General features: G+C 42.1%; 1 protein-coding gene across 9 annotated transcripts in view; it reads left to right on the top strand.

Annotated features, from left to right (window-relative positions):
- Nucleotides 1-18,196, top strand: part of CCDC68 (coiled-coil domain containing 68) — a 74,496-nt gene extending 56,300 nt beyond the window's left edge. For 3 of the 9 annotated variants that reach the window (XM_084779067.1, XM_084779072.1, XM_084779068.1), the window contains exons 4-11: nucleotides 2,202-2,336; nucleotides 3,649-3,774; nucleotides 4,366-4,494; nucleotides 9,603-9,685; nucleotides 11,173-11,278; nucleotides 12,245-12,328; nucleotides 14,776-14,852; nucleotides 17,083-18,194. In XM_084779067.1, coding sequence (XP_084635193.1) covers nucleotides 2,202-2,336; nucleotides 3,649-3,774; nucleotides 4,366-4,494; nucleotides 9,603-9,685; nucleotides 11,173-11,278; nucleotides 12,245-12,328; nucleotides 14,776-14,852; nucleotides 17,083-17,140 — 798 coding nt within the window. In that variant the 3' untranslated portion in view covers nucleotides 17,141-18,194. Of the gene's footprint in view, nucleotides 1-2,201; nucleotides 2,337-3,648; nucleotides 3,775-4,365; nucleotides 4,495-9,602; nucleotides 9,686-11,172; nucleotides 11,279-12,244; nucleotides 12,329-14,775; nucleotides 14,853-17,082 lie in introns of all 9 variants that reach the window. The other 6 variants (XM_084779064.1, XM_084779066.1, XM_084779065.1 and 3 more) reach the window with 3 other exon arrangements.
- The last annotated feature ends 722 nt before the right edge of the window (nucleotides 18,197-18,918 follow it).

Here is an 18,918-nt window from a genome sequence, read left to right as displayed (position 1 = left end):
ATAGTTTTGACAGTGGAGAGGATTTTCAAGCAAGCGAGTCTGCATAGAGATGATAGGTGACCTAAATGCATAGTGATGAACTTCCCAAAGCTTGTGTTTGTGCAAGAAGAAAAACCATCACAGAGGTGGAGATGGACGGTGGATAATTAGGAGGAAAAGCAATAGAGGATGGATTTCCTGAGGCTGGGTGAAGGAAGCAACTGCCCAGTGCTGTCCATGTAAACCAAGAACTGGCCAGTGGCTACTGGAAACACTGACGTAGAGTTTTTGCTAACCTTGCTAGAAGTATCTCTGCATGAATGGAGAGGACATGGTGCTGCTGTGATGGAAGGGTCTTGTTAACGTGTAAAGTGTGGGCTGCTGGCCTGGCAGCAGCATCTCCATAGGCTTCCTATTATTATTATATTATACTATATTATTATTATTATTATTATTATTATTATTATTATTATTATTATCATATATTATTACATTATATTATATTATTAGGTTTGTATTGTCTAGGTTTCCACCCAGACCTCCTGACCTGGAATCTGCAGCTTTTTTTTTTTTTTTTTTTTTGTGGAGATGGTAGTGCTAAGGTTTATTGGGGCATCCTAGTACTCATGCTGGGGCTTGTCCATGGTGCTCTTAATGTACTTTAAGAATCTGCAGCTCTTTGCCATCAACTACTCCTAGGAGAACACTGATCTAGTCATTTACAACCATCAACCACAGCCAGTAATTTACCTTCTGTAAGAATCTGTCAATTATTCACTAGTATATATCCATATATGGTCAGGGAAGGTGTGTATGGGGCCTGAACCAGAAAAGGAAAGGCCAAGTTACTGTAGATACATCATGTGCTTAGTTTTTATTTCTGGAGTACAGGTAGTTTATTGCACTGGGAAAATTATAAGATTGGCTGTTAAGCAATCTTACACTCTAAATCTGGTCTCATGGTTATTTATGTAGGTGCAACTTTAGCTTTAACTGTCAACTTGAAACAGCCCGGAATCACCCGAGACAGGGGACTCAACTGAAGGAGTGCCCAGATCAGATTCGTCTGTTTGAGGTTGTCCTGGTTGTCAGTTGATGTAGCAAGGCTCGGGCCATAGTGGGTAAAACAATTTCTTGGGCAGGTGGCCCTGAGTTGTCTAGGAAAGCCGGCATGCTTGGGTGTGTGAGTGAGCCAGCATGCGATGCTCCTCCATAGTTTCCAGCTCCCACACTAGACTCTTCACTGACGTCCCTCAATGACCAACCTGGAAGTTACATGACATACATTCTTCCATCTTCCAAGTTGCTTACGATCAGAGTGACATTTTGTTTTACAGCAGCAAAAACCGAACTAGAACACTTGAGTATATGAAACTCTAATTTTAAGTTTCCCCACTTCTCTAAAGAGTATAGCGCTTTCTTCTATTTTGTGCACCCAGGGAAAGAATTGTATATAACATTGAAGACATGACATTGTGTATAATAGCTACTTAACAAAGAGAAATTGTTATCAAAGCCACAGGGTATGTGGAATTGCAAGAGAGAGTTTCTATCTGCCATGAAATGAGGTGAAAAAGCAGGCAGTGTGGATGATGATCAGGAGGCTGTGTCATGAGCTCTTGGCTTTATTTGCATAAATGTCGACTCGGCTGGTCAGCGTCCACATCTGTGAAACTGGTGGGCTAAGATGTTTTCTACTTTCCTCTTCACCTCATATGCCCAGGGTTCTAGATGAGCTGTGTGTTCCAGGTGTATTTTCGAGGAGCATGGCTCTGCACAGGATTACATTGCTGTGGCACTCCATTCTGATATCTCTGATTAGAAATTCAATACGAAGTGATTGCAAGGAAACACCGTTAACATGGGATGTTATCAGATCCAATTCTCTTTAACCAAAAACATATTTATAGGCATGGCTTTAATTAATCTAGCCTCATGGTTGTTGCTTGGTATGTACAATGTACTTAACAATATTTTTTAAAGCTGTAGGAAATAGAAAAGGCACAAAGGATGCATATTCTTATAAGACTATGTTTAAATCGGCGCAGACACAGAAGCTAGCTCGTTTATCCAGAATTAACCATCAAAGGTTGAGATTTCAAAGAATTATTTTTGCTGGCCTGAATTCTCCTTGGCTCATATTGTGAATGATAATCACTGCTGCCCATGTTCACAAAGGAAGGGATCATCAGCTCGATGGTTTCTGTGTTTTTTCATTTCAGAGAACTGGAAAGATTCAGAATGGTTCAGATTCCACACCAGATCCCACCTGTTTGGATTTGCTCATGGAAAACATGAGAAGAAAAGATCAGCAGCTCCTAGAAATGAATAAAGAGAATGAAGTGTTGCAAATCAAGGTATGAATGCTAGGTGCTCGTAGGTAGTTAGCATCCATCGGTCCACACAGACTGGAAGACACCCACTCACATGCAGAAGACCATGCAGACACACAGCCAAACTGTTGGAATGTCATGCAAATTAAATTCTGCTGTTTTATTTTGGAGATGACTTTTAGTACTAACGAAATCTTCTGACGGTCCATGGCTATAAAGTTTCAGTTATGAAAAAGTAGCAAGTTCTGGCAGTGTCCCATGTGACATCACACCTACAGCTAATACTACTACAGTGTGTACTTACACATTTATTAAGGGGAGAGAGCTCAGGCTACCTTGCTTTTTTACCACAGTGCCTTTCTAAAATACTTTGCATCTTTAAGAACTGTCAGAGCTAGGGAGATACCTTAATCAGCTAAGTGCTCTACAGTCCTGAGAGCCTGAGTTCAAGCCCCTGCCCCAACAGAGAAAACTACCCATCAAGGCATGTGCTTGCAAACCCAGTGCTCAGGATGCGGAGGCAGGAGGATCCGTGGAGCTGCTGACCAGACATTCTGGCCTGATCTGCGAGCTTTAGAACATACCAAGAAACTCCATTTTAAGGGGGGCAGAGTGGGAAGACAAGGTCCCTAAGGAAGGACCTCCCGGCACAAGGTTGACTTCAGACCTCCTTATGTGTGTACGAACTGTGCATCTACACCCACACATCTGTGCACATGGGAACATGCACACGTACCCCCAAACCCAAATACTGATTGCAACCATTATTATCACATGCCTCATCAGTTTTTTAATTAATCTGTTGTTGAGTGCTTTCTATTTCGCCCTTGGGTTTCTTTTGTATGAGGCTTCACAATGATTACCTTGGTACATAAATCTTGGCAGACACTCTTGGTCATTTACTTAGCTCATACCCTTGAAAGGTTGATGCTTGAGCTTTATTGCTCTTACTACTCCAGTCTTGTCCCATGTCTTTCACCAGTGTCCAGAACGAACTGACGAATGCAGCTCTCTACAATAGAAGTTTCGATTAAAAGCAGCCACTAAATGTACCGACAGGGTTCTCTCTCCATGTGCCAACCACAGGTGTGTAGAGCGCTCTGGTTTGGCTTGACCGTGGCACATGCCCATGTCCTATGCCCTACCAGAGACTTCAGCCTTTAACGCTTGGCTCTTACTCAACACCAGCAATTTCTCTCCCATAAATTATCTATAAGGATAGAAATCATGATTAGGGACTGTTTTTAATTGGCCACATAACTGTTCTCCTTTTACCTCTTTTTATTGGAAATGTCTAAACATGCAGGGTGACTTTATTTATTTATTTATTCCCTAGCTAGAAGCTTCCAGAGAAGCGGGAGCAGCAGCATTGAGAAACGTGGCCCAGAGATTATTTGATAACTACCAAACACAGTCTGAAGACATGAAGAGAAAGCATGAGGACAGTAAACATTTACTTCAGGTATATACATCCGTGTGTGTGTGTGTGTGTGTGTGTGTGTGTGTGTGTGTGTGTGTGTGTGTGTATCTCCAGCTGCAGCTCATAAATGGGAGAACTCAGCCCCACCTAGCTATATGTGGCCTGGTTATGCACCGTGTGGATGGTGTGACCTATAGGAACAGGTGTACGTGTGCTAGCATTAGGGGCTCAGCTCTAACCTGAGTGACCTGGCAAGAAGGCTTACCTAGTGTTTTCAGGGCCAGACAACACACTCCTTTTTTACTGAGCCATTTTATGTATGCCTGTGTTTTATGTATGCACAGGAATGTGCATGCGTACTATATTGGAAGTGAGCTGAAGACCCCTCCCTAACGGGGACACGTCTGGGACTGACCTTTCAGCTCCGGCTTCATACTTAACAAGTGACCTTGGGATACAGTGGGGGTAATGCTCCTGCTTTTAGGACATTTTCTGATAAGAAAGAAAACACTTTTAATTAGCAATACAAGGTGTTATATTTTGTTCTAGATAAATAGTGAAAACAAGAGTCTAGCAACCTTTTTTGTTTTGTTCTGTTTTGTTTTTGTTTGTTTGTTTGTTTTCTGACCACAGGCCAACAACCATGAAAAAGGGCAGACATTAAAGCAACATGATAAAAATCTAAGTGAACTTTCAGAAAAACTCGAAGAAAAGCACGTTCAAATCATAGGGCTGGAGAACCGTGTTCAGAGAATGGAAAATGTAAGTCCCCAGAGAAGTGAAGATATTTCCTCCTGACAGTATTATATAAAGGGAAATAGAATGACAAGTCGGAAGTCTTCCTTGGAGTGAGGCTTTGTGGGTGGTGCTTCACAATTCTGCTTTTCCCCTTACACATTTCCTGTGACCTGCTCTGCAGTTATTAGCTGCCTGATTTCTCCTTGAGGTCCATGTGTGCGTTTGACGAGCTGTGAATGAAATAGTGGGTTAAGTCACAGAGTGCCTCTGTTTGGAGCAGTAGCAGAGTGGATCCCTGTAATTTAGCACTTAGATATATTAGAGTCAATATAGTAGTATCCATTCTTTTTAGCAGTCCACGGCCACTTTGGGTTTATAAAAAAAACAGTGGCTACAAAATCTGCAAGAAAACTATGGCTATTAGAACTCTCAAAAGGTCTATTTCCAGAAGAGCAGTGGAAGAAAAACTGGAAGTCTCATTGAATAGCTTCCAAAGGTAGCTATTCACATGCCAATATAAATCATATAAATTTAAATAGTGCCTTTGAGTTCAGAATTCAGACAAAATAAGGATTATGATCTTTTATTGGCAAAAAAAAAAAAAAAATGAGCATCTCAGAAACCAAAGTGTGAGTGGATGAGAATGTAACCTTAGGCTTCTTGTAACTTACGTCTCCCTCCTCCTCTCGCTCATTATTATTCCTGGATTGGCCTCAAATCTACTCAGCCTTCCCTTGTTTGCATTTTCCTGGGGTTTTGCCATTAGCGAACTGTCACTTCCTGAGCAGTACATTTCTGTACTGTGCAGGTTTCTGACCAAAGGAAATTTAATTAGTTTAAAATATATTCCAATAACGTAAAATTTGATAACACTATGACTATTAAATGTATAGTCCTAATGAAGGGAATCAGAAATAGGGCATGAGCGCATATATAACAGGTCCTAATAATAGTAGGATTCACCGACGTCTGTACTATGCCACGGGCCACTCTTGTCATTCCCAGAGTCACTAAATCATCCTTGGCAGTTTGCTCATGCCAGCATGCCAGTTTATAATAGGAAAAACTGCAGTATTTGTTGAGCACCCGATAGTGTTAGAATATCATATCTTGCAGTGAATAATCTGAGGGACTAAGACAGTGCACTACCTGTTGGCATTAAGGGAAGAAAGACCGTACTGTAAAGCAAAGAGAATTATCTAACCAAGCAAATGGTGAAACAACTTGAGATGGGACATTAGGATTGAAAGCACAGTCTCTGAGACCCAGAGTCAGGTTAGTGGCCACCTGTGGGTGTGTTCTTAACAAAAGGACAGTGGAAAGAAAGACCCTCTCCTAGCAACTCAAGGAGTTCTGTACTCAAGGCAAGTCCTTGTCAGACCCCTGGGTGTGTCGAGTGCTCTTATTTCAAGATATCTGAGTACCTACCATGTGCTACACACACATGCTGCACACAACCAGGCACGGGAGATATACTGATACTTGTGAACGAACTGGAAATACTCACTCTTCATGACGATTTCAGTGTATATAACAGGCTTGTGTTGAGTCTAAGGAACTTTCCAGATTTCCCATTTTTAATTCTTCTAAGAGTCTTTTTCAAAAGCTGTAAGTCCACTTAAGGTAGGGCAGTGAATCCAGGAACATTGATGCTGACCAATAATTGTGACTCTCTTTCAGAGCTCTGTGATGCAGTAAGTAGATGCCATGCTCAAGAAGGCCAGGAAACAAACCTCCAAATTCCCTATTCTGGGGGAGTTACGTGGGGCCTCTTAGAGTCTCTCTGGTTAGTGAGGTTAGTGAAAGCAAATGGCAATTAAATAGAGGAGAGGAGCAATGTGCAAACTGTTACTGTAGAACATATTTAGCCTGACGCTATTTCATCTTTTTCAAACATGTGTGGAAATAAGTAAAATAAGCAGAAAAGCTCCTTGAGCTAAGGAGACAATGAGAAGAGAGACTGTATGGAAATTTCTTGGGTGGGGAGTGACTATTGGAATACTAGAGAGCTGCTGACCCTTCTGTTTCAGTGGGGGCGGATGCGAGTTCAAATGGGAAGAGATGACGGAAAGTGCATGTCCTCAGAAAGGCTGATAGATACAGCCCTAGCAGTGGCTGCTCCCTGAGAAGGACTCATTTGCAACTCACTTGAGCAAGGCCTTGCTCCACTAAATAGCCATTAGCGCTGTGAGGTCTGGTAATGAACACATTACTTAAAGCCCCCACCATCTGTCCCCTTTTAATCATGAATGCGGTGAGAATGAATTCCGAACACACAGCAAGAAGCTCGCAGAAACGCCCTGTAAGAGCATTTTAGCATGGCATATGTTCCTTTCGCCAGCAGTGCGGTTCTGCTGGTTCACATTTGTTTGCCAGTGTCATTGCTAGCGCTCCACTAGACTCTCAGGGCTCAAAGGCACTGCGGAGACCACCTACTTCCTCATCTTTCTTCTGTAAGTGAGGATGGAACAACCAGGAAACCATTTCATAATCTCCCATTTCTATTTTGTAACCTTCCTATTACACCCAGCTGCTTTCTAATGTGAGATGAAGAATATGTTCTGTGGCTAAAGAGATGGCAAAATAGGTAAATGTGCATGCCAGCCTGAGCTGGATCCCTAAAACACATATGGTGGAAGGAGATAACGCCTTCCCACGAACTGTCACCTGACCTCTACACGTATGCTGTGGCACATGTGTATACACACAAGAAGTAAATATTTTTTAAATAAATAATTAAAGCTATTTTTTAAAAAGATTATATTCCTGGTTGTTAAGGCATTCCTATGTTAGCACTTACAATGTCCTAAATCTGTATCGGTCCACTTTGAGTGACAGTGATGGGAAATCTTGAACTCTCAGAGGTAGAACTGGTACCCACAGTGAGGTGTTATATGCTTGAGCAAGGCACTGCAATGAAGTGTGTGATTTTCTGTGCTGACAAAGAGGAGTTCATGAGGATCCTATGGTGTATACAAGAGCCAGGGTAGAACACATTCTTATATGCTCAGTCTCTGGCTCTGGCCACAAGCATTCATTAATCAAGACAAAGGCCCCTAGGAGGAACATTTGCCTTCTACGTGTTCTGCAGACCCTACAAATCATACTACATGGTCTGTGCCATTGGTTCTTGGAGAATCCGTGCATCAGCTTCAGCCTCAAGACATATCTGACATCTCTCAGAAATTATTTAAGGACACTTAAGTCTAACATGGAAAAGGTTAATACGGAATAACTTCTGTGAGGAAGATTGCTCTAAGAAAATAATTTAAATAAGTCGCCATAATTAAAAGTAGCAGCTCACACAGGATATGAAGCAATTGATACTTTTAAGTTACTGTATACTGAAATCCAAATGTCTGTCAGGGAAACAAGTAGGAGGGGTCTCATCCCACACATGTTGTCTCTACTTAGCCCATGCTAGCTTCATTCTAGTGACAGTCAGATAGTTAAAACCGTGGCTCATACAATTAGAGAGTGATTGCTTTTTTATCCAATTCATTACTAATTTTGGAAGTTTGTTTATATAAGTTGTTTATAGGCATTGGGTGCTGTGGGCATGGAATGGACAGGGTACAGGCATGTGGTACCAGTCTAGGTGTATCTGATTAATATTCTTTAAGACAATGATCTTCAGAATTACCTTTTACCAGATAGAAATGTATAAATTAAATTTAGTGTGGAAAAATCACACCTATCATATCAGTAGTAGGGAGGCTGAGAAAAGGAGATGTTGAGTTTAAAGCCAATTTTAGCTACATAGTGAGTTCAGGGCCAGTCTGTGCCTCAAGAGACTTAATCTCAAAAATAAGAACAAAGCAAAATAAAAACCTAAGTATAGCATGCAACTTCAGAGAAGCAGGGTTCTGATCTCTAAATAATAAAGTAAGATAGGAAAATTGTCTGGAGCGACCGAATGACTGTCGCATCCCATCATTGAACAGCGACCCAGCGTGCCGTTAGAGAAGACCCATGCTGTAGATGACTTTTATTTTCAAGTTTTCACCAAAGTTTCCTTATAAGGTCCAGAGAGGTTAAAACCTTGGCCAAAGCTTTAAAACCAGACCAGTGTATGGCAGGGGGTTTCTGGGTGCAGCTATAGAGCGCTCTTTGCGCGGTGCCCACGCACATGCTGTGGCAAGCAGTGATTCTGAAGCATCCCCAGCCCACTCTGCCCGTGCTGCCAATTCCAGTTTTTGCCTCTTTTGTAGCCTTTTCTGGTTCCCGTAGCATAGCACTAAGCAGCAAGTCAAACTCCGCTTTCCCAAGCTTAGCCTTTCATGGCCCTGTCACGTTCCCCTTGGGGTGAGCAGTGTGGTTCAATATTAAATCATGGCATTTTAAAAGATATTCTTCCTGTCCTGTAGTTTCTCCCGCATCCTCATTAGAAAGTAGTTTTAACATTTGTGTCCTCGATCCCTCATTAAGCATATATTTACCGCTTTACTAAGTGAGGACAGATGCTGTGAGAACAGGTAGAAGCATCAGCGTATGTGCAGCGGTGTCCTTGGATACCAGCAGCTCTCCTAATGTGGCAAAGAGGCAGGCGCAGAAGGGAAGGGAGCTCACATCAGGAGAGGCCCTGCAGGCTTCGTACTCCAGGTGGCACAGGGAAAGTGGGTGGGCAAGGTTGCAAGTGTAGGGCTGCATTTTGGCAGTGGGCTGAGGAGGAGCAAGTGCTTTCATTCAGGCTAAATGAGTAAGTTATGAAGACTTTTATTTATTCTTAGATAGGATCTCATGCAGCCCACGCTGACCTGGAACTTGCTAGGTAGCAACAGCTGGTCCTGATACTGCAGTCTCTACATCCAGAGTGCTAGCATTAACCATGTGCCATACCATGCCCGCCTTGAACAGTACTCATGACGCAGTATAGATTTCCTTTTACAACACAGAGGACTTGGCCCGGGCCAGGCTTCCTGGTGGCACACTGTAACTGCTCAGACGAAATGAGCTCTGGAGAGCAGGCCATATTTCTCGTATCACAAGACACATCTATTGCAAAAAATTTGCAAGCAGGTCTGTGCACCCCTGCGCATGTGCACGCACGCACGTGCGCGCGTGCACACACACACACACACACACACACACACACACACACACAAAATCTTTTTTTTCTCTCTCTCTCCTAGGAAAAGAAAATACTTTTAGAGAGAAAATTGTGTTTGGAAAGCAAGCTGCTACAACTCAAGTCCAGTGCTGCGCATTCCAAAAGGTTTGAGAATCTACCTCCTGAAAAGCAGACTCTGATAACGTTTCAGTTTGTGGGTGTGCAGGGATGCCGGCAGGTAGGCTTTACATACCTAGGGCAGTAGTTCTCAACCTTCCTCGTGCTGCGACGCTTTAGGACAGCCCCTCATGTTGTGGTGACCCCCCATCCATAAAATTATTTCATTGATACTTCATAAGTGTAATTTTGCTACTGCTACAATACACACACACACACACACACACACACACACACACACACACACGACATGCAGGATATCTAATATATGAACCCCAATGGGGTCATAACCCACAGATTGAGAACCACTGGCCTAAGGAAAGTAGAGGAAATAGGGCAAATGCTGAGAGAAGGGATGGCACACTCCTAGGATTAGCAGACATGCATCCTGTTTCTCACCTAGCAGGGATGGCAGGGGGCTAGAGTACAGGAGGGTGCTGGAGACCCACTGGGAGAGCTCATTCTTCCGAAGAGTGAGTCTATCCTTCTCCATTTACTCATAGATGCTGGAGGTATCTTTATCCTCTGTGCTTTATCCTCATTGCTGTGAGCTAGTGGGTATCTTCAACAGTGTACATCACTCTGGCCTGTCACCCAGGTGAAGCTGTGATAGCCTGGCACTCTTCAGACTCTACAGAGAGTGAAAGAAGCTCTATGGAAGCATCCTTCATTTGTTGGGCTGGCTGGCTCGTCCATAATTTTCAACTTGATCTCTCTCAGCCCTAGTTCCAGGGGAGGGACTATGGTCATCACAGCAGCTGTCATGCTCAGTTGCTCTTAGGGAATCATCTGGAATGTTAGGTCCTGATTCATGTCACAGTTCCTGAGGGTTTTTTTCTTATGCTTTTGATTATAAACTCACCATAGTCATGGTATTCTCTGATGTCAACATAACGCATACTCTAGGTCAGCAACTTAGTTCAACCATCTTCTGCCCACCAACATGTTAACTCCCACTGCCTCTCTCTAAGAGAAAGACCAAGGTTTGTGTTTCTGCTGGAGACTGGGTCCTTTAAAGGACCATGTTATAGAACCCAAGCTTCCTGCTCCCCTATGCATATGCCGAAGACACTGGCTTTGAACATCTAAGTATTCGTTAGTCTTGGACTACTGTATTGCTGTAGAAATCCTGGGATTATTGATGCTGGCTACCACATGTAGCTTTACATGGATCCAGGGAATGCAAATTCAGGTCCTCGTGATTGCAGAGCAAGTACTTGTAACCACTGATCCATTTCCCCACCCAGAAGCAGCTTTTGACCTCAATGCCTACATCATTCAAGTTCCTATGCAAGCAAAGCACAGGCCTATCCTTCCCCCATGATTCTTTGGTGGTCCGCTTATTCCTAGCATCTTACCACACAAGGCTCAACATCAGGAGGGTAGGCCTGGTGTAGCAATAAATAAATAAATAAATAAATAAATAAATAAATAAATCCATCCTTCACTCCCTCCTCCTTTGCATTCCTTCTCAGTTGCCGGGATCTTCAGGTGGAGATTTCCACCCTCCAGGAGCAGATCTGTCACCTGCAGTTTGTGATTCACTCCCAGCACCAGAACCTATACAGCATCATCCAGGAGGTCAGAGTCACAGGGCCATTTCTCAGGGAGATGACAGGTCTGCAGTGCAAAGACTGGACCTGGACACTTTGGCAGGCTAAGCTCCACAGCTCACCTCACTGATGCATCGTTTCTGTTTCTCAGGCAACCTGGCTCCGGGCTTCTCTTACCTATAACGTCAACACATTGTCAGATTCTAGAGGAGAGTTTGAGAAACTGAGCTTAACTGCTCTTTAGGTATTTCAGTGATTTTTGTACAAACGTACATGTTCTGAGTCAGATGTTACACAGTGTCATATGGAAGACTTTGTACATTAAGAGATTCAAACCTTTCTTACCTAATCAGGTTTGGGTTGTGTGTGATTTTAAATTTTTTTTTTTTTTTTTAGTACTGTGGATCTGCTATGCCTTGCACATGCTAGCTACGTGCTGTAGCACCGAGCTGTAGCAATTGCCCTGTTTTACTTTGATCCTTGAGATAGGGTCTTGCTTAATTGATCATGATAGTCTGGGAGTTGCTATGCAACCTAGACTGCCTTTGATCTTGGAATCCTCCTGCTTCTGCTTCCTGGATAGCTGGGATCCCAGGTACAAGCAGACTTGACTGTTACATAGTCATAAACAGTCAATTTAGGGGGCTATTTTAGAGCAGGGACCAGTCTGTGCTCTTCCTCAGTGAGTTCTTCGGCAGGGTGAGACACTGGGCACCTGCTGCAGCTTTCTGCCACCTGTATCCCTGCTGGATTTTCCTGTAGGCACACTTCTCCTATAGAGGGAAATGGAGAGTGGCATCATCTGATACTTTCCTCCCTGGGTGCCAGTTTGGCTTGTGATCTTAAGTGGCCTGCTGGCTCTGCTCATGCTGTGGGATTGCATCTTTTTATTTGATGACCATCACTTGACCACAGAGAGCTGTATAATTCCTCACTTTTGTAACTACACCCCGTGGCCTGACAAGATTTCCCAATTGTTCGTCCCGATTCGTAGATGGAAGGACTAAAACATACTTTAAAGGAACAAGATAAAGAAATTGAAACCTTGAAAGAAAAGGTCAACACACTTGAAGCCCAGGTAAGAACAGAATCTGTGCTCTATGTTTCAGTGTTGGTACATGCCTGGACATGTATATGTAAGTGTATGCCTGTGTGTAAATTATGCATTACCGCAAGCATACACAAGCATATGCTTGTGCTTGTGCATGATTCTGTGCCTGTCTGACTTTGAATGTGTTTGTGTGTAAAATTGTGTTTGACTGGGTCTCAGTGTCTCAATGTTACACATGCCCTGGTGTTTATGAAGGTATCTTTATCACTGCATATGCATGAGAAATTATAGTTTACTTTCAATTTACTATTAAATTTAATTGTGACTAAATCATTATTGAACAAACATATTAAAGTATTATTATTATTATTATTATTATTATTATTATTATTATTATCTTTAGATACAAAATAAATGTTAAAGGTTCACCCACACTGTGCCTGGATACTGACTGTATGGCCAGACAGGTGATGATCACACACACCAGGCCAAGGCTGGGTCCAGGCTGCTCCTGTGTGTTCTCTAGCCACAACGTGGCACTTCCTGACCCCTTGTCCCCATGCTCCCCCCTGGCATGTGACGTCCTTTTCACCCACATCCATCCCAGCTCCCTATCTTTGCCTCTGGGCTTAATTACAATCCCAAAGTCAGCTGAAATTGTTGTGCTTTTCAGGGCTCTTAAAACTCTGTAAAATGAGAGGCTTTTCTTGGGAGTTGGTTGGAGAAGTGGTATGGGTTAGCTTTCCTTCACAGTAGAAGATTCTCTATGGCTGTAGGATCAAGAGCTTCTCACATGACAGCTATGCAAAAAACTGACTTAACAAAACTTAATCAACGTAATTTTATAATTGCATTAAATTCCTCCACTTTTGTTAGGTTTGACTTAACAATTCATTGTGAAGAACCATTTTAAACTAAATGTTAAATTAAGTTAAATGTTATTTAATCTCTTTAATTAAAAACAAAATAAAAAAACACAAGCAACATGTTTTAATTTTCTGTGATAAGACATGATTTTGTTCTCATCCACTCATTTTCTCTTCTGTAAAACCATTCCTGGTTTTTTGTGGTAGATTCCATCTGTTTCACAGGAAGTACAGGAAAGCCCTCCAAAAGTGGAGTCCCTCCAAGAAGATTTTTGTCATCCAATAACTTCATCATAATTTGTCCTAGATGCTGTGCATTGATTTAGTTATATTTGAGGTCCAGTAGTGGGACCAAGAAAGTGTGTCTCTTTCTATCACATCCTGCCTTTGTCTTCCATTTCAGCAGGGATGGTTGACCCATCTAGTGGGGACATGAACCCATCATGGAAACTTGGTACTTGGCTACAGGATCTTCACAAGATGTGACAATATCTTTCAATGTTTTCCTAGATTTTCCAAGTACCACTGAACCCTGGTCTTTAGAAACTGAAATTTTACTTTCTTCAGTAGATAAATGTTTTCCTTGTCAGCACTCTGAAGCTTTAGAAGCCTAAGCCTCATAACTAACTGGCCCTGACATTCTACACAGCCAAGCATGGCCTTGGATTTCTGAGGTCCTGACACTGCCTCCCCCTGAGGGTTGAGATTATAGGCCTGTCTAAAGTATATTAGCTGCTTGGGATGGAACTCAAGACTTTGTGCATGTTCAATTACAAAGCTGCTCTAGGAGAAAGTTATTGTTTGTTTATTTTTACATATTGAAAGTGATGAAATTCAGAGATGATAAGACATTTGTTTAAAGTTGCTCAGTGTCTTGAGTATTACTCTAGTGTGAAGAGACACCAAGAGCAGCTTTAAGATGAAAGCATATACCTGGAGGCTTGCTGGCATGACTAGTCCATGTTCATGATGGTGGGGATTGTTCTGGAAGGTGGGAGGGCTAGCGTGGTAGAGCAGTAGCTGAGAGCTTACATTCTGATCTGTAGGCAGCAGGCTGAGTGAGATTTGGTCTGGCATGAGCTTTTGAAACCTCAAAGCCCACCTCCAGTGACTCATTTCTTCCAAAAAGGGCACGCATTCTATCCTTTCTGAAAAGTTCATCAACTGGAAATCAAACATTCAAATATTAGCCTGTGGGGGCCATTCTCATCCAAACCAACTCACTTGACAGATGGCAGACATTGCAATTGACTCTAAAGCATGTGACTAACTCCAATATTCATGTAAGTGGTCAGATAAATGCATGTGTAGGTATATATGTATATTAACGTGTAAAATAATAATAAACACATGTGTCATCTGTATCACTAAGATTGTTTTCATTTACCTATGAAAAAGAATCTTTGTAAACTCAAATAGTACCCTTTGGTACATTATATACTTTTCAAGGTACATTTACATATTGTGGCCCTTGGTTCTAATAAAATGACCACAACAGACTCATTCTCTAGGCTTGAGGCAGGTGAAGAGCGGAGCAGAACCACGGAGGGTGTAGGCAATGTGTGGATTTGCTGTCTGATCTCTGTACCTTATGGCTTCCAATTTTAGAATAAAGAACTTAAAACCAAGGTGGCACATTGGACGCAACCCCCTAGGGTATCAGTATCTAAGGCTGTCTCTACAAGGTAAGGTCTTTCCCTCTTCAGTCCCATCCTCCACCTGAAATTCTGTCCAGAAACCCTCTTAAAGACACCTTCAGAGGTGTATCTCCTAGGTGATCCCAAACCCACCAGGTTGATGATGAAGATTAACCACCACACACCTGTCACTCAAATATTGTCCAGAACTGTCCATATGGATTATCCACCCCTGAGCACGTGAGGCTGGACATGTTAATACCTACCAAATAAACACATGTGTTTGTATACCCCGCCCCCACTTCTCTGCTTTAAGCCAAGCCCAAACTTAACTGCACAACTTTCCTCAAGCCCTGCACATAATTTTTCTCTATTCTCCTTCTTCCCCAGCTGCTCTGTTCTTTGTGCCATTAATGGATGTTTTAATCACGAGTTGTTAGTACTTACTAGATTTTTTTCATACCAGCTCTCAATCAAAAGGATTGTAAACATTCCGAGGAAAGGACCATGTCCTGTTATTTCTTTTTATTTTCTGTACTGCTAAGAACATGTAACTTCAACAACTCCCAGCTACCAACAGATGATTTCAAGTGGTGATAATGACCCAAGGAAGCAATCAAAATGATACTTAGAGCCAGACAGATTTCTTTGTGTAGGATATTTATTGTTGTTGGCTGAATCAGAATTTGAATCTGGACTCAAGCCTCATTTCCATAAGCTTTAAGAAGTGATCACTTAAGAGAAAGCATAGCCTGTAATTACATGTGTCGTTTAGAAAGTGATTAAAAACTTCCTGTTCTAGCTGCTTTTGAATTCCACTGTCTGGTCCCCGCAGGGAAGGAGCCCATTTTCCAAGACTCTGGGGCACAGGCCTGAGGTGGAAAATCAGACTTGCTATGATTAACATTAGTCTAGGAATTCAGACAGATTTCATCTCTCTTCAAAACTCCTAGCAACAATGATTCAGTTTGCTAATGATGTGCATAATTAGGGAGTAGAGATGAAGCCCATTTTGAATCAAGTCCTTGCAGATCTCCAGGTGCGAAATTCTCAACTTATTGGTCACCAACACTGCAACTTCTAAAAAGAAAAAAAAAAAAATTAAGCCCTAGAGGCACTTAAAGAGGAAGCCAGATTTTCCTGGAGAAGAGTGGATGCTCAGTGTTGTTGCCTAGAACTTGGTGAATGTCATGTCACAGTCAAGTGGCGTTGACTCTAGAGGGAGCAGAGCCCGAGTGGGGCTGTGGAGGAAGTGCTGGGTGCATGCATCCCTTTACAATGATGTGGCATTGAATGCTGAAAGTTTGGCTGGTATAGAGGCGATATGCTGGAAACAATGATTTCTTTGCCAATATATTTTGCTACAATTAATTAACATCTCAAGATTAGACCATGAAAAAGTTTGTTTTCTTTCTAAAATTTGGAAAAAGTCAACTAGTAGCAACTTCCTGACTGAAATGTTGACACTGGACACCTTGTGTTCTTTTAAACATACACGTTCCAGTGTTAAGGGCAGAAAGTCTGTGGTGCATTTTCAAAAAAGAATTGGCTAGGTGCTTTAAGAATGCCATTGCAACATGGTTTGGTAAGTTAAGCCTGGATTTTCCAGTATACAATGGAATTATAACTTGAGGGAGATGACATTTAAAACTTGTCTGAATAAATCAATCAGATTTCTCCCAAGACCTAGTTCTATCTTATGTCTCACTATGTACACACAAGATTTTTACCCACCAAACAGCACAGAGATGTTTCTTATGCTGAATACAAAAGGTGATATGTTTGAGTTAAGGGTCTATATTGTTACAAAACACATGCATACATATATAGATGTGTACATGTATACATATGCGCATATACATATAGTTTAAATTCTGTACTCAGATGGTAAGGGAGGAGTTCAGGCTTGAAGAGCAGGCAGAACTGAAGCACTTAGGGGACAGAAGTTTTGACTTTTCCTATCCTAAGTTTACTTTGCTGCATAGTTCCTCCGCATGGAAATGCTCCAACTCTGCCTTCTCGCTGCTCCACCTCACTCTTGCCCAATTCAACCTAGATGAAATTGTTGATGATAAATGCCTCTCTGATATGACTTTACTATACCCCATGGGGAATCCATCAGAATAGTTCCATTAGTGGCTGTCTCTTGCAGTATGGTGGTAGTTGAGGCCTATTTCAATTAGGCCTCTCCTTAGATAATGATAGTATACTCATTGTATTACTAGACTATACCTTGTCCCACTTTGATCTTTGATAATTCCTGTTGTCTTTTCTACAGCGAATTGAAGACTGAAGGTGCTTCTCCCTACTTGATGTTGATTCGGCTACGGAAATGAGCTGAGAGAAAAGGACTGTGATGACCTTATTTATTCCTTGAAATGCAGTTTCAGCTCCCAAGTTAAATTAGCATCATGCCAGTATTTATTTCAATGTTACTTATTATGTATCAGTGACATCATAGGAAGGTGATGTCGCAGGCAATTCAACAAATGTGTCTGACCTTTCCCACATGGATGATGAATTCTGCTTTAAACCTCCCCCCAAAAAAATAAAATCCAAATCTATATCTTCAAATATTTTACCATGTGGACTCCTTTAAGGTTGTCAGATTTGACCTTTGCTAGTGGTTTTTATATGGACAAAGAAAAGGGAGACTGTAATATATATGAATGAATGGTGTGGTGTAATTTGGCTTTTAGATAATAAATATCTCACTATGTCATAGTCTCATCTCCTGCCTTGTTTTTAAGAGAATTGGTCTCTACAAGTTGATGTGAAGAGGCAGGTGTAGATTTTTCTAGGCTCATTTGACACCAAATGCTGGCCTTTGAGGTTGGAATTATGGCTGCCTGGTTGCCTTGCATCGCTTTAGAAGGGCTTTGTTCTTTGCTAGAGGAAAACCACACACACACACACACACACACACACACACACACACACGGCTGCAAGTGGTGCATTTTGTTTTGTTACTTATTTTCTTCCTGATATTAATGTTATCTAAAATAATTAGGTAGAAAGACAGAGCACAGCGCTGTTACCAGGGATCTCCATGGTAATGTAAACAGTACACAGTGCAATGGGACAATGGCTGCTCTCTAAGCCACAAAGAATCCATCTGTAGTTCTGAGCTGGAATCTTGTGCCTGGTGACTTTGTGAAAGTGTGCTCAAATTCTGTTGTGTGAAAGCCTCCACTTACCAGGGAACTGGGACAGAGGGGAGGACATCCTATTGGGACTCTAAATGAGAGAAGCATGGGAGAATAGCAAAGTAGAAGGATCCAGAGGGTCCTAGAAACCTACAAGTAGAACATTATGATAGGCAGATTTGGGCCCAGGGGTCACGCTTGAACTAAGGCACCAGCCAAGGAAAATACAGGCCATAAACTTTAAACCCCTACCTAGACCTAGCCAATAGACAGAACATTCTCCACAGTAGAGTAGAGAGTGGGGTGTGACTTTCTCACGTACTCTGGTGCCGCATGTTTGACCATGTCCCCTGGAGGGGGAGACCTGGTGGCACTCAGAGGAAGGACAGCAGGTTACCAAGAAGAGACTTGATACCCTATGAGCATATACAGGGGGAGGTAATCCCCCTCAGGTACAGTCATAGGGGAGGGGAATAAGGGGAAAATGGAAGGGAGGGAAGAATGGGAGGATACAAGGGATGGGATAACCATTGAGATGTAACAAGAATAAATTAATAAAAAAATTTTAAAAAATTCTGTTGTGTGTCTTCATTTAAGGTGAGGCTTGTGAGTGCTATATGTAAAACCAAACTCTAACCTCAGAAATGCTGACTCTCAGAAAGCAGACCATGCTTCTGTTGGAGAGAGAGAGAGAGAGAGAGAGAGAGAGAGAGAGAGAGAGAGAGAGAGAGGCACTTTGTCACTCTCTTAGTTTGGGTTACTATCACTGTGATAAAACACCATGCTCAAACCAAGTTGGAGAAGAAGGGTTTTTGGTTTAGGTTTTGGTTTTGTTGTTGTTGTTGGCTTACACTTCCATATCACTGTTTATCATTGAAGGAAATCAGGCTGGGAACTCAGGAAAGGCAGTAACCTGGAGCAGGAGCTCAGCAGGCTTGCTCACTTGCTTTTTTATTTGTTTTTTAAAT

This window comes from Acomys minous, assembly GCF_964271855.1.
Source record: "Acomys minous genome assembly, chromosome: 4".
In the NCBI taxonomy this organism is placed as follows: domain Eukaryota; kingdom Metazoa; phylum Chordata; class Mammalia; order Rodentia; family Muridae; genus Acomys; species Acomys minous.
This window is presented reverse-complemented; position numbering and strand designations above follow the sequence as displayed.